Below are 16,409 nucleotides of genomic sequence, written 5' to 3'. Positions count from 1 at the left end.
TGGTCCCAATTTTATTAGATGGATCACTATACTCTATAATAATCCCTCTGCAAGTATCCAGCTCAATGGCTCACACTCGGAAAAGATCTCTCTACATAGAGGAACCAGGCAGGGTTGTCCGCTCTCACCTCTTCTGTTCGCTATAGCGATAGAACACCTGGCAATAAGAATTAGACAGGACCCAGTATACACAGGGCTGTCAAAGGGAAGCAGGGAGGAGAGAATAGGATTGTATGTGGATGACCTGATACTATTTATGTCTAGTCCGCAGGTGTCCCTTCCAAGGGCGATTGAGGTCATTGCATTGTTTGGGCGTTATTCGGGACTACACATAAACTGGGGTAAGTCTGCCATCATGCCTCTATGGGAACACGACTGGGCGGATTACCACCACAACTTACCAGTAGTTGATAGATTCAAATACCTTGGGGTAGTGATCACTAGAGTACCACAGCTCTCCTATGTCCTGAATGTCGAGCCCCTGGAAACACTGTTCCAAGATAAAATGAAAATGTGGAAGTCCCTTCCATTGTCAGCCATGGGCAGACTAAATTTGGTGAAAATGGTTCTGTTACCCAAAGGTCTATATTTACTGTCTCACGCCTGCACCCCGATTCCCCAAGGTTTCTTTAAACGCATTCATGCCTTGGTCACTGCCTTTGTCTGGGGGAAGGCTAGAAGGAAACTTTCGCTCCCGATTCTTCAGAGGTCAAAGCTGCAAGGGGGTGCTGCCCTACCTGATTTTTTTCTCTACTTTATCGCTAGCCAGCTGAGATTTCTGAAGAGTTGGGTTACAGAGGCTTCGAGGCCCAATGCGGAATATTACTTGCATGAGTATCTGCAGGTTACTACATTATGTCCTGTACTGGAAGGTGTGGGACGCCAACAAAAGTGCACTCTTCCAATTCATAAATTAGCCCATCAGACATGGCAGGCCTCCAAGTTGAGTACGTATAAAGATCTTCCTAGTGACATCCCCATTTGGGACAACTGTATGTTTCCCCATCTGTCGGGACTAGACGAGGTAGTGGAGTGGAGAAGATACGGGATTCAAGCGCTGGGGGATATATATGAGGGCAATCAGCTGCTCACATTCTCTCAAATCCAAGACAAATTCTTGGTGCAGAGCACCCTTTTTTATAGGTACCTTCAGCTGCGTCATGCACTTAAAGCCCAGTTTAGGGGTGGAAGCAGATGTATATCCAAGTATCCTATCATTGGGATTCTGAGGTCTCAAGGCCCTAGAGGAATAGTGTCAGTCCTCTACACTCACTTGCTCGATTGTCGCATGCTGGTAACCCCGTTGGCTGTCGAGAAAAGGTGGAAAAAGCTCATACCCTCCTTGACCTCTGAGGAGTGGAAGGAGGCTTTAATAGCTCCAACTAGAGTGTCCCCCTCTATTAATAACAGGATGATCCAGCTCTTTATTCTACACTACAGTTATTTAACTCCCACTAGGCTCCACAAGATGGGCAGGATGGATCACTCCAGGTGTCACAGATGCGGTGTGGAGGGTGCAGATTTTTGGCACATTATTTGGGATTGCCCATCTATTCATCAGTATTGATTATCGGTACTGGAGATTCTCAAGGCCCTGGTGCCTCCAACATTGCAGCTGTGCCCCAAGATGTGCATCCTAGGTATAGTGGATGAAGAGTCTTGGTCACACTATCACAGGATTTTCCTGGAAAGAACACTGTTTATGGCCAGAAAGGTGATTGCCCTGCGTTGGATGGGTGATACTCCCCCCACAAAGGGTCAATGGCTTTCCTTAGTGAATAGCACGGTCTCTATGGAGAATATAGACTATAAGCATAGAGGATGCCCGCAAAAATTTGACAGAGTCTGGGGGGACGGGTGTTCGTCCCCACTTACCATGCACGAAACGCGCCAATACTCGGCGGCCAGCGACCCTTACTAGCCCTTTTGAAGCAAGTGGTTGGGCTTGATGGATAGCTTTGTATGAACTATTTAAGCTTAAGTGTTCACTTGTATGTGTTATGTACCTGTAAGTCTATGTTCCATAATAGTATTGTATGTGCAACTATTGTGCATGTCGTGCCTAGATGACTCTAGCTGATTGAATGTTACCTTAACCTCTAATGTGCATTGTATCTGCATTTATGAATGACCCCTGCGATGGTCACTGTGATATTCTGTGTGCCATACTTGTCATATTACTCTTTAATAAAACGAAAAAAAGGGGTGGTCAATGCTAAAGGGGCGGTCACTGCGAAGGTCATTGTTAAAGGGAAAACTGTCGATATCTTTTTACAACATACGGAAACATAAAATGAAATATACCCATGCAAAGTTTCTGTCTGCCTGTCTAGATGTCTGTCTGGGTGTTCTTTATGCGCGACCAAACTACCGATCTTCACTAAATTTAGCACACAGGTACATCAGGTGTCCGGGAAGGTTTTAGACCAGGTCTCGGCTCTCTAGGACGTACCATTCCTGAGATATTCCCAAAAAATGACCCATATTAGCCAATTCAAGCCAGCAAGTCTCTCTTCAAATACCAACTGCCATAAACACAGTTTTACTCCAGGTTTCCATAACAACTCAGCCATTTTTCTTTACTGTTTAAAGGGGCCGGCACTGTGGAGGTCACTGTCATTAAAGGGGCGAGGTTAGGGGGGGGGGGGGAAGGAGAGGGTTAATCCTGTACTCCTGTGAAAGGAAATGTAGGATACAAATGGAGGGCGCCAAGGGTGAAGGCCAAGGCAGAAAAAAGTGTATTATAAATAGAAAAAAAAATGTCCTCGGTACGGATAAAAATGACAGGTAGGAAGCTAAGGAAGAGCAGGTCAGCCGTAGGTGATGAACTATAAGTAGAAGTGCTACATAGTGACAATACAGTAGAGAAAAGAGATATATAAAAAAAAAAAAAAACAACCACCACCAAGTGGCGCCTAGCTGCTACCAAATTATGTATATAAGGAATATGAACTTATTATAAAATATATATAAGATAATATAAAATACGTAAAAGATAAATGCAATAAGGTAGGGGGCTGTGTACACTTCTTGATAAGAACTAGACGTAAATGAGTACCCCTTACAAATAAAAAGTAGAACCATTAGTATTCAATATCCATATGATTAGACCATCTGACATCTGGTGCAGACATCCGGTGGATAGTATCATAAGGAGAAACACTAAAAGGTATTCAAAAATACGTATAAAAAGGCAGATACACCACACTCACTTCACCAGGGAGGGGTGTGATGGGATAAAGCTCCAGACACCCAAAACAACCACCTCCCTCACCTGGCTCTCTTGTAGAATTGCTGGAAGATATGGCAGTCCAACACTTTGTACTTCTGGTATATTCCTTTAATAAATCATGGGCGACCACTGTAAAAGTCATTGTTAAAGGGGCGGCCACTGTGGAGATCATTGTTAAAGGGTCGGGTATGCTAGAGGTGACTGTTATGGGGGAAACTGTCAATATCTTTTTACGACACAAGGAAACATAAAATTAAAATAGATGAAATATACCCATGTGAAGCCGGGTCCTTCTGTGTATATATATATATATATATATATATATATATATATATATATATATATATATATATATATATAGTCACCGTGCTTATCAAGCACAGCATCATACATTTTATAGCGGCAGGCCGCGTGATTGAGGAACGTGTCATCAATTGGCCTACGAAAAGTTGAGAGATGCCTTCTCAAACAGATGATTGGTGGGGGTCCTGGGTGTTGGACCTCCACCGATCAGATAACGATAACCTATCCTGAGGATGGGTCATCAGTATTGATGTCTCAGAAAACCCCTTTAAGGAAGCAAAAAAGTTGACCGTCTAATTATTTTTTGTTATCTAGATCTCTGGAACATTTTATTTACTTACCTGCAACTAATCTTATTGTACCCAAGATTCCACATATCGGTCTTGTAATAGCTGACGGTGGGATATCCTTCTTCGCTGCAATATATAATTAATATTTTGGTTAATGAATGTCACTCAATTCCCCCAACTAAAATATCTTTGAAGTTACAATTATTTAACCTCTATGTACCATTCTAAAATGTAGGGGTTGTCTGGTCAAGTGAACTTACAGTTCCATAATTCTTTTTATTTTTTATTCTTCTTTCTGTACCCCAAACACTGAAAAATGCACCCAACTAAAACAGAGAGAAGGTGTAGGGCATGGATGTCAAACTCATGGCCCTCCAGATGTTGCAAAACTACAACTCCCATCATTCCCTGATAGCTGTAGTATGCCCAGGCATGATGGGAGTTGTAGTTTTGCAACATCTGGAGGGCCACGAGTTTGACATCCCTGATGTAGGGGCGTGATTACTGAAGAAACAGTGTGTCTTCTAAAACATTACAGCAAAGCATGCCAAGTTCGGGTAATTAACCCACAAGTAAACTGAAGAAGTTCTGAATGCCATCACCATGCCCATTTGAGCTGATGCAGAAAACGAGCGCCGACAAGAAAAACAGGAATATGGAGCAGAATTCTGCAGCGTTTGGGGTACTGAATGCAGAGGAGAACTTTCATTATGGGACTGGTGAACCAGTGAGTAACAGTTATTTTATATTTTTTCTACATTCCCTGCTGTTAGACATTTTTTTCATTCTGCACAACCTTTAAATGATGGATTCACACACAACTTTTTTTTTTAACATTTGTTTTTGGCTGTAAAAACACAAGCCCATCCTGAGGATAGGTGATCATCATCATTTCCTGGATAACCCCTTTGAGGACACAGCACATTTTCCATTTTTTCCTCCCTGCCATTCAAGAGCCAGAACGTCTTTATTTTCACATACATGTATAAGGGCTTGTCTTTCAGAGGACGATTTGCACATTCTAACGGAACCATTTAATATTACATACAATGAACAGCTGGAAAGGTGAAGTGAATTTTTTGGGGGAGGGGAAGTAACCAAAAATAAGATTTGTCCACAGATTTTTTTTTTCCCATTACAGTGCTCACCGCATTGGATAAGTACTTTAGTGGTTTATTATATTATTTTTGTTAGTAGTTTTATCTCTATCTATTTTTTCAAAACTCTTATTTTTTTTACTTCCCCTATGGGATATGCAATAGATTGGTATAACAACTTTAGAAAATAGGTAAAGGAAAATAGGAAAAGGTGAGACAACCCCTTTAATGCATGAAATGCCTGCTGCAGGCTTTTTGTATGAGAGTAGAATAAACCTCATAAAATTTGCTCATGAGCAAAATTATATATTCTAAGGCATCCACTGCTTATTAAAAAGGACATTTTATGGGTCCAGACTTTATAAACTAAGTATCAGGATACGTAGGACATAGATCCCCGCACTAACTGCACTTACAATTCTCCTGCCTGGTATGCTAATTAATAGCATAGGAGCAATGAGGAGGAGATGCAGTTTTCCTCCGTGGGCATCTCCTTCTCTCCTGGCTGTAGCGCTGTCCAAATCGCAGCAGAGAGCGTCACAGCCAGTGAGAAGGAGAGTTTATTTTTCTCCCTGGCTGTGACGCTCTCCGCTGCAATTTGGACAGCGCTACAGCCAGGGGAGAAGGAGACACCCACGGAGAAAGGGACATCCCCCCCCAACTTGTTACCTCCCCTCTGTACCCTTACTGCAGACCGCTAGCAATTCATTCATAACTTCTAGTAGAAATAATAAAGGAATGGCACAACATAGAGCCATAAGAATAGATGCCCCAGAATGGTTATTACATGGGGAATGCATGGAGCTATTGTAAAACAGGCATGTGAGGAGCGTGAAAATAAAATCTGCAGGCAGCATGTTATAGAGCAGCAGGAGCTGAGCAGATTGACATATAGTTTGTGGGAAAGAATAAAGAAAAACTTGTCATTTATACATTTAACTCTACTCTTTCTGAGCTCAGTAGCCAAATGGGCAGTTCTATTCAGTGATGGCCAGCCTTTCCCGGATAAACATGTATCACAGGCGTCAATCACTGATAACACAGCTTGCTTGGCTGCTGAGCTCAGAAAGAGCAGAGATTTTAATGTACAAATTACAAGTTTTCCTGAAAATTTTCCCACAAAAAATACATAATGTGCTCAGCATCTTCTGCTCTTTAACATGCCGCCTGCAGACTGCACTGCGATATCATTGTGTCAGGTTCTCTTTACAATATTAAAATCATTATCATATGGTCTACTAAACATACAGCAGAAATTAGGGAAACAAATTTTTTCAGTACACAAAAAATTAGGCTACTTTCACACTAGCGTTCGTCGGTCCGCTCGTGAGCTCCGTTTGAAGGGGCTCACGAGCGGACCCGAACGCAGCCGTCCAGCCCTGATGCAGTCTGAATGGAGCGGATCCGCTCAGACTGCATCAGTCTGGCGGCGTTCAGCCTCCGCTCCGCTCGTCTCCGCACGGACAGGCGGACAGCTGAACACTGCTTGCAGCGTTCGGGTGTCCGCCTGGCCGTGCGGAGGCGTGCGGATCCGTCCAGGCTTACAATGTAAGTCAATGGGGACGGATCCGTTTGAAGATGCCACAATATGGCTCAATCTTCAGGCGGATCCGTCCCCCATTGACTTTACATTGAAAGTCTGGACGGATCCGTACGAGGCTATTTTCACACTTAGCTGTTATATGCTAAAATAATGCAGACGGATCCGTTCTGAACGGAGCCTCCGTCTGCATTATTATGATCGGATCCGTTCAGAACGGATCCGATCGAACGCTAGTGTGAAAGTAGCCTTAGGCTTGGGCCATAAAAATGGAAACTTCCTGAAAACATATATAAGTGTGTCAATTGAAGAACCAAAGTACAAGGAAAGATCTGTCCAAATAAGGCTATATACACATCTGGATTCCAGAGTAAGGCCTCATGCACGCGGCTGCATTTTCCATCCGTGTACAGATTTTGCACACTAAACCATTCATTTCTATTGGATGTAAAAAAAAAAAAAAAAACAGACAGCACACAGATGTCATCCGTGTGCTGTCCACATCCATATGTCCATTCTACAAATTACAGAACATGTCCTATTCTTGTTTAGTGGATAAGAATAGTCATTTATAGTTATGGGAATGAGAAAAAGTTGTCCATCTTTTGTAAATCAACGATTTGCGGACCACAGTGACATTTTCGTGTGGATGAAGTCTAAAACTTTTGGACATGTGCCTGAGACTGTCCATGGGTTTAAAGGTGTTTTCCCAGACTTAATATCAGATTGTTGGGGGTCCAACTCCTGGCACCTCCACCGATCAGCAGTTTGAAGTTAAGGCCGTGCTGGTACGAGCGCTGCCTTCTCTGCTCCGCTTACCTGCTCACCGCAGCAATTGCAGTGGTAAGCAGATGTAATTATACGTATGGTGTCCCTATTCACTTCTATGAGACAGCTCTGTCTGTTCAAGTGAATATTACAGAGCCGTCCCATAGAAATGAATGGAGATGCCATACTTGTAATTACACCTGCTCACCACTGCAATTGCTGCCCGAGCAGATAAACAGAGCAGAGAAGGCAATGCTCATATGACACAGCCTTCTCTTCCAGCAGCTGATCGGCGGGGGTCCTGGGTGTCGGACCCCCAACGATTAGTATTTAAGTCTCAGAAAAACCTTTTAATAACTCGATCCCAGGACACATCTTGAAATCAGACATGGGAATCCTGCCTGAAGCTGGCCATACACACACACACACACACACACACAAGATAGTTGTTAGCCAAAGACTCAGCTGGCAGCTATATATCACAACCTAGCATGCATATGTAGCGAATAGAGATGGGGGGGGGGTCCAGGATTGGGCACTTTCTATTTAAGCTGTCCGAAACTTTTGTTACATCTTTCAGAACAAAAGGATTTGGCAGATTAAATCCAACATGCCCAGTCCTCATCTCCCCAACAAAAGGTGTCAGGGTGAGAGCCAGGAGGCCCCAAAACATTAGATGTTTGGCAAAACCTGATGAAATTGGCCAACATATCTAATGTGTATGGTCAGGTAAGGCGTAAAATTCTGAGGATAACTATAATAGCACAAAGATTTCTTCACAGTATTGTGTTTTATGCAAGATTCGCATAATGTCAAAATACACGAGTGAAGCCCTTTCCTGAAACAAGTCTGATAAAATTGGTAGAAAAAAAGAAAATGTTGCACAACATCAATAGTGGTTGACCGCATTAATATTAATACCTGTAAGAGCGACTTCTGAAGACACTCTGTCAATGGCAAGAACATCATCCGTGCCATCGTCACAGGCTTCCACAAAAAACTTCTCAGGTGTTGTATGTCTGGATGAGGTAAAAGAATAATATATTTATAACATGTTCGTTAGACAGAAGAGATAAAACCTGACAATCCTCCGGAACGTACAGCTTTTAATGGCTAACTGACAAGATTATGACAAGTACCTGTTTTCAGAGACTACTTACGTCTTTTCATCAGGCACATTTCACTGGAATAGAAGCAGTAAATTATAAATCTAGATTAGGATCACAGTAAGAAAAATAGAACATTCTATCCATCCATGTGCAAGATTCATCAGAGAAACATACAGTAATATATACAGCACAATACAACAAAAGAGTACTGCAGCAAGGCAGGGTCTCAAATACAGTCCCCACAAGTGTTTAATATAAGGTCGACAGATTTCTAGATTAAATAACATACTTATACAGACTGTTAAAAATCACAGTTCATTATTTATTAGTAAATTAAAAAAATAAAATATGTGAAAAGGAAAATGAATAAAAATGGCACAATCACATAACATTAAGGCTATTTTAACACTAGCGTTGTTTGAATCTGGCGTTCAATTCCGTCACCGGAACTGCCCGCCGAAATCGGAAAAAGTGTGAAAACCGGTTACATTTGGATCCTGATCAGGATTTTGATTACAACGAAAAAAATGCATTAGAAAAAACGGATCTGCCATTTATGGACTTTCACATTTTTCAGGTTTAACATGCAAAAGCCGAATCCGGTTTGATGGAACACACGGCGCCGGATCCAGCGTTAATGCAAGGAAAAAGGCCGGCGTTCAGTCAAAGTGTTCCGGATTTTTGGCCGGAGGTAAAAATACAAACATGCTACGCATAATCAGTCATAAAGACTGAACTGAAGACATCCTGATGCATCCTGAACGAATTACTCTCCATTCAGAATGCATGGGGATAAAACTGATCAGTTATTTTCGGTGAATGAACTGCTTAGATCCTCAAGTCAGGGGGGCTGCCGGGGTGAAAATGGAGGTATGTCCAAGTTCTGCTCTGAACCCGGACAACCCCTTTAAGACAATGCAATTGACATTTTATAATACATCCAAGATTTCATGTCAATTCCCCCTCTCCCCAACAGACTCTGATCCCCTCACTGTCCCAAGAATTACAATGCTAACAAACTCAAGGTTCCCCTCAAACTGATCACATACTGTTCTGTATACCCGAATTTCATAATTAAGGGTTCATGCACATGACCGTTGCCAGTTTTAGTGGCCCACATATTGCAGATCCGCAAAACACAGATACCATTGTGTGCATTCTGCGGAACAGAACATGATGGAACTGTCCTATCCTTATCCGTAATTATTTTTTGGAACGGCCATGCGGACATACGAAAAAAAGGACATACTCCAGAGAAAAGGAGTCTTCTGCCCAAGCACGGCCACCGGGATTCCGGAGAAGAGCGGTGGCCTTAACCAGGGGAGACCGAATGACAACAATGAGGTAAGTGGGGATGAATTTTCTCGTAAACGGTGGAAATGGGTTAATCAAATATATTTACAAAAATGATCACTGTCAAATCATTAACAGATTTAACAGTGATCATTATGATGGGATAACCCCTTTATCCTTTTCCCATCCCACTAGGATGTTATCTCTAGCCTCTGTTCCCACTAGGCAAAGACTTTATTGGGGTGAATGATTGCAAAATGATCTCTAAAAAGCTCTATATAGTGAGGAAATAGTGTGCCTATGATCTCATCAAACAAATTATTTCATGCTTCATTTTCTGGGTTTGACAAGTGTAATTTACAATAAGATCTCAGCTTCATAAACTGAAGAAAGTATTTCTTAGAGATATCAAATCTCTCCAAGACCTCTGGAAATGAGCGCCATCATTTGTCTTGTGGGCAAAGCAACTGAGCAGGGGTGACAATACCCTTTACTTCTCACCCTCTCAAGATCTTGTCATGTAGCCCTGCTGGAGATTCTGGATGTCCCCTAAATGGCATGTGTTTGGAGAGTAGGAATGGGAGATGCAACCACATCCTAATCTCTTTCCATGCAGCAACGGTATCTCGCGGGACCATTGAATGAACCATTGTGGCAGTCTAGAATATCTCGGGTCAAAGTGTGCTTTTAAATTCCACAGAGAGGTTAACCCCTATTCCAATTAATTAAAGGAATAGTGAGAAGAGGAAAGTATCCAAGTCCAACACACTGGCATAAATCAGTATTTTTTCACAAAGATAAGAGAATAGTTGAGCTTGCATATGCCATCTGGTATTTCCTTATGTATATTCCTAAATACTTGAGAGAGGAGAAGGGGCATGAAGGGATCACACACTGTGCCCCAAATTTTACCTTTTGGCTATATGGATATATTCTACGAAGCAACCAAACTGTTCCTGTCACAGAAGGTGTGCAGGAAACTAGAAAACACAAAAAGAATATACGACTGACCGGATCCAAAACTAAGGAACAAAAAGGGAGAGCCCTGCATCAGACCTGGCTCTCTCCCTAACTGCTCAGCTTATGCGAAAATCCCAATGGTGGATGATCGCATATCCTCGTACCTCGACTGTATAACACCTGAACACCCTATAATAGTGAGGGGACACGACCACCGGCTCCCTACACTAGATACGGAGGGAGTCAGGGTCACCTGGGATCCAGCAAACAGAAAAACACAAATAAATGAACAAACTTATCTTGTAGAAGACTGAGAAGTAGGAACAGCATGCACACACTCCAGGAAGTTGTATAAACCGCAAAGTGATGCACTATGGGAAAAGGATTTAAAGGGATGCAATCAGTGCAACTACATGACAGCTGAGAGAGGCTAACGAGATGAGAAAATGAAAGCAAAACAAAGGAACCTCAAGGAGGAGGTTCTAGACGTCTTTCAGAGCTTCTCAGATGTCTGGTGGTGACAGTTCCACAGTCTTCAGTAATTTAGCTAAATGAACCTTGCTCCAAAATAAAAGCATGTCATCTGCGCCTATCCAAATCCCTTCATATACAGGGAGATCTTCCAAATACTTGGCCAGCAGCTCCACTGCCAAATTTAAAAGTAAAGTCTGACAGTGGACATAAAAAAAAAAATTTTTTTAAAAACACAACACTCTCAGCAGGCTGTTCTGGCAGAGTTCATCATATCCGGCAAGCACCGGTTTTTGTCCAGCCAAATCCTAGCACTAATGCCAGAAAAAGGCCAGATCCCCGCCAGGTCCCATGATAGCCAAGGGGCTTCGATGGGGAAATCTAGTATCCAGCTATGCCAGATACAATGAACTCTGGCAGGCTGTTCATCTATTGGAACAGCCTGCTGGAAGATTTTAGCGCTAGTGTGAAAGAAGCCTTAGTTAACTGAAAAGGTCTGTAAGGGAAACATCAGGTATACAGGGAGTGCAGAATTATTAGGCAAGTTGTATTTTGAGGATTAATTTTATTATTGAACAACCATGTTCTCAATGAACCCAAAAAACTCATTAATATCAAAGCTGAATATTTTTGGAAGTAGTTTTTAGTTTGTTTTTAGTTTTAGCTATTTTAGGGGGATATCTGTGTGTGCAGGTGACTATTACTGTGCATAATTATTAGGCAACTTAACAAAAAACAAATATATACCCATTTCAATTATTTTTTTTTACCAGTGAAACCAATATAACATCTCAACATTCACAAATATACATTTCTGTGACCAATATAGCCACCTTTCTTTGCAAGGACACTCAAAAGCCTGCCATCCATGGATTCTGTCAGTGTTTTGATCTGTTCACCATCAACATTGCGTGCAGCAGCAACCACAGCCTCCCAGACACTGTTCAGAGAGGTGTACTGTTTTCCCTCCTTGTAAATCTCACATTTGATGATGGACCACAGGTTCTCAATGGGGTTCAGATCAGGTGAACAAGGAGGCCATGTCATTAGATTTTCTTCTCCATCTGGCCCATCAAGACTCACTCTCATTTCATCAGTCCATAAAACCTTAGAAAAATCAGTCTTGAGATATTTCTTGGCCCAGTCTTGACGTTTCAGCTTGTGTGTCTTGTTCAGTGGTGGTTGTCTTTCAGTCTTTCTTACCTTGGCCATGTCTCTGAGTATTGCACACCTTGTGCTTTTGGGCACTCCAGTGATGTTGCAGCTCTGAAATATGGCCAAACTGGTGGCAAGTGGCATCTTGGCAACTGCACGCTTGACTTTTCTGAGTTCATGGGCAGTTATTTTGCGCCTTGGTTTTTCCACATGCTTCTTGCGACCCTGTTGACTATTTTGAATGAAACGCTTGATTGTTCGATGATCACGCTTCAGAAGCTTTGCAATTTTAAGAGTGCTGCATCCCACTGCAAGATATCTCACAATTTTTGACTTTTCTGAGCCTGTCAAGTCCTTCTTTTGACCCATTTTGCCAAAGGAAAGGAAGTTGCCTAATAATTATGCACACCTGATATAGGGTGTTGATATCATTAGACCACACCCCTTCTCATTACAGAGATGCACATCACCTAATATGCTTAATTGGTAGTAGGCTTTCGAGCCTATACAGCTTGGAGTAAGACAACATGTATAAAGAGGATGATGTGGTCAAAATACTCATTTGCCTAATTATTTATATATATATATATATATATATATATATATATATATTTATTTATTTTCACACTGTGGGATAAAATATCTAAAAATAAAATCTAAAATTTCCTTGTGATTCTAATTCTAATACCATACGCAGCCATACCCATTTTGCTTTTTCTTGCATTAAAATTACACCAGGAGAATTGGTTATTCATCTGATCTCGGGCACAATTGAATGCTATCTAAAGCTTTCTCCATAGTTCTGACCGTTGCCCTTTTTATAAAGGGTTTTTCTGAAATTTTAAATACCGATAAATAACCTATCCTCTGGACAGGTCATTTGTGTCTGATCGTGGGGGCAGACACCCGAGAACCCCGTCAATCAGCTGTTTGAAAAGGCGCTCCTGTGAGCACAGCGGTCTTCTGCCTGCTCACCAAGCACAGCTCTGTATATTGTACAGCGGCTGTGCTTGGTATCGCAGTTCAGCCCCTTTTACTTCTATGGAGCCAAGCTGCACCTAAGCCACGTGACCAATGAACGTGTGGTCACTAGTCCTAGTTAAAGCTGAGAGGAGGCTGCGGTATTACTGTGAGTGTGACTGCTTTCTTGAACAGCTGATTGGCAGAGGTCCCGGGAATCAGACCCCCACCTATCAGATACCAATGACTTATTCAGGTCACCAGTATTAACAACTCAAGAAAAACGCTTTAAAAAAACAACTTGCAAGGAACCTACAAGGTCTGGTAGAATGGATCCCAACTTATTTGCCAGCATTTCTGTAAAAAGAATCATGACTACATCAATCGGTGAGACTGGTCTATAGCCACTTGAATTCAGCAAATCTTTACCTGGCTTTAGCAATAATTTAATGTATACAGTCTTTGATGCCATCAGAATATCTCCCATCAAGAGGGAAACCAGTGAGGGAGTTTTCTGATCCCCTGCTGCCTTGTCAAACTCCCAAGAGAAGCCATCCAGGCCTGGAGTCTTCCCAATAGGAAGGCTTGAGATCAAATTCATTTTTTGTCTCCCCTCTGAAATATCCCCACTCAATGGTTCTCTTTGTTAATCGGATAAAATTGGTAAGGACACTGTATCTGGAAAGGTATGCCTGTCCTGAAAGTAATTACGGTACGAAAGTAGAAATTACTCTTACCGGTAATTGGTTTTTCTAATAATCTCAATAACGGGTGTCCCCTCCCCCAGGACAGGAAACAATGCAGGAGCACATGATTTAAAAGGCCTCCTCCCCCTTACCTATCCAGTCAGTAAGAATAGTACTCTGAAGTGATGCAAAAAGAAAAATTGGATTAAATATCAAATTACATCATTTGACAAAAGAATAACATAATATAAGCATAACATCACATAATATAAATCCACAAGGGAGGGAAAAAGATTCTGTGCCGTTTTGGAGGTTATTGGAACCGACAAAAGGATAAGTCTTAATTTTTTTTGAACATCAAGTCTATAATGGTTTTAGAAGGTCATAGGGCTTGCCCACGTGACCGCTTTGCAGATCTGGTCTAAGGAGACAGAGGCCGGCTCTGCCCAAGAGGATGACACGGCCCTTGTAGAATGAGCTCTTATTCCTGTAGGAGGAAGGAGATCCTTTTTGATATAAGCTGTTGCAATTACATCTCTAATCGATCTTGCTATAGATGACTTACTGGCCCCGTTTCCCTTGTTGGCACCTTGGTATTGAAGGAAAAGTTGATCCGAGAGTCTGAAGGACTCTGTGGCTTTTAAGTAAGCCACAGTCCTCCTAACATCCTTTTTGTGGAAGTTCTTCTCTTTTTTGGTAGTTGGTTGTGGACAAAATGAAGGTAACGAGACTTACCTTCATTATACGGTCGTCCAGTATAGTTAGGTAAGGTGGTCTACAGGAAAAGGCTTGCATTTCCCCAATCCTTCTTGCGGTGGTTATTAACACTTAAAATACAGTTTTGTAGGTTAGTAGCTTCAAGAAAATGTTGTCCACTGGTTCAAACAGATGCTCCATCAATACTGAGAGGACCAAGTTTAGATCCCATGGTGGGATTACAGAACAGACAGTTGGTAACTTTCTTGTAGCCTCTTTAATGAAGCGCTTAATAAGGGGTGAGTCAGCTAATTTTTTATCTAAAAAGGCGCTGAGGGCAGATATTTGCACTTTTAGAGTGACGGGTTGAAGATCTTTGTTCAAACCAGATTGTAAGAATTCAAGTATTTGAGGTATTTCGAGAAAAATAATTTTTAGAGAAGGAAGGGAAGGCTTTCCAGGTTCTTAAATACATATTTCAGGTAATTGGTTTACGACTCAGCATAAGACTGGAAATGACCTCATCTGACAATCCTTTCTTTTTTAAGGCTGACCGTTCAACTTCCAGGCCGTCAGGTTGAGCTGTTTTAGTCCTGGATGATAAATCGGACCCTGATGGAGAAGGTCCGGGATTTCTGGCAAGGTCCAGAACACCCCCGCAGATAGTTTGAGGAGCAGGGGAAACCGGGCCCTCCTTGGCCAAAACGGTGTAATGAGGATCACCTGAGACTGTTCCTCCTGTATTTTCATAAGCGTTCTTGTTATTAGACTGAAAGGAGGGAATGCATACAGAAGAGTGTTTGGCCAAGGCTGGGATAGGGCATCTATCCAAAGTGGCTGATCTTGCCGGGAGAGGGAGCTAAATTTTTCGGTCTGCCTGTTGTCCCCTGTGGCGAACTTTTTCCCCACTTTTTGCAGATCTTGCGGAACACGTGGGGATTTAAAGACTATTCCCCTACCTTCAAGGTTGTTCGACTGAGGAAATAGGCTACAAAATTTTGTTCTCCCTTGACATGGGCTGCGGATAAGGACAGAAGATTTCTCTATGCCCAAAGAAATATGTTGCGAGCTACGGCTGCTAGGGAGTGGCTTCTGTTCTGCCCTGTCTGTTGAGGCAAGCGATCGCTGTGGTGTTGTCCGATTTTTTTAATACAGAATTTGGAATGTAAACCTTCTTTTCTAGGGCAGAGATTGTTCCGTAGGAAATTAAGGATTCTAAATAGTGACTAAGTCGGCGGAGGTGTCTGCTAGAAAGTTTGAAGCTTTTTGCAAATGGCGCATTTTCTGCGTCCTGCTTCCCCACTGGCTGGCTTGGTAGTCATGGTCTCAGTGCCCTAAAAGAGAAAATAAAGGGCAGTAGGACCATGAACCCAAAACTTGCACTTAGGGCCACCACCTCACCAGAGTGAATTTTTTTCCCCCATAACAATACTTCACCAATAGTGATTCAAACAGCAGGGTTGGCATAATCATCCCCCAGGGGAGGAGGCCTACCAGGCTGAGGGAAGAGGCAGCGGGATCCCCAGGTTTTCTAGCGGCATCCTTTACTGGAGCGAGCATGGCAGATCTGTTTTCCAACACTGGAATACTGGAGTCTAGCAAGCGGTGAGCGTGAGCTGGATGGCCGGCTTCATCCCAAATGCTGGCATCTCAGCCCCGCTCTTATTCCCGGAAGTACACCGAAATCTTGCGAGATTCTCTTGCCCAAGGAGAATCTCGCCTGGTGACATCATAGACCCCACGCGATTTCCCTCTTCTCATAGGAAAAAGGGAGGCACGCACGTCCCCGGAAAACCCGTCCCCTGCACCAGCCCTCCCACAGCGTGGGGAACGAAAAACAGGCGGGGCA

General features: G+C 42.5%; 1 protein-coding gene across 1 annotated transcript in view; it reads right to left on the bottom strand.

The window, feature by feature from the left end:
* SACM1L (SAC1 like phosphatidylinositide phosphatase) overlaps positions 1-16,409 on the bottom strand; it is a 130,467-nt gene that overhangs the window by 99,368 nt on the left and 14,690 nt on the right. The window contains exons 2-3 of the mRNA XM_044293421.1: positions 8,152-8,249; positions 3,877-3,951 (exon numbers count right to left, since the gene is read on the bottom strand). Coding sequence (XP_044149356.1) covers positions 3,877-3,951; positions 8,152-8,249 — 173 coding nt within the window. The remainder of the gene's footprint in view (positions 1-3,876; positions 3,952-8,151; positions 8,250-16,409) is intronic.

The sequence above is a fragment of the Bufo gargarizans genome, chromosome 5, assembly GCF_014858855.1.
Source record: "Bufo gargarizans isolate SCDJY-AF-19 chromosome 5, ASM1485885v1, whole genome shotgun sequence".
NCBI lineage: Eukaryota > Metazoa > Chordata > Amphibia > Anura > Bufonidae > Bufo > Bufo gargarizans.
This window is presented reverse-complemented; position numbering and strand designations above follow the sequence as displayed.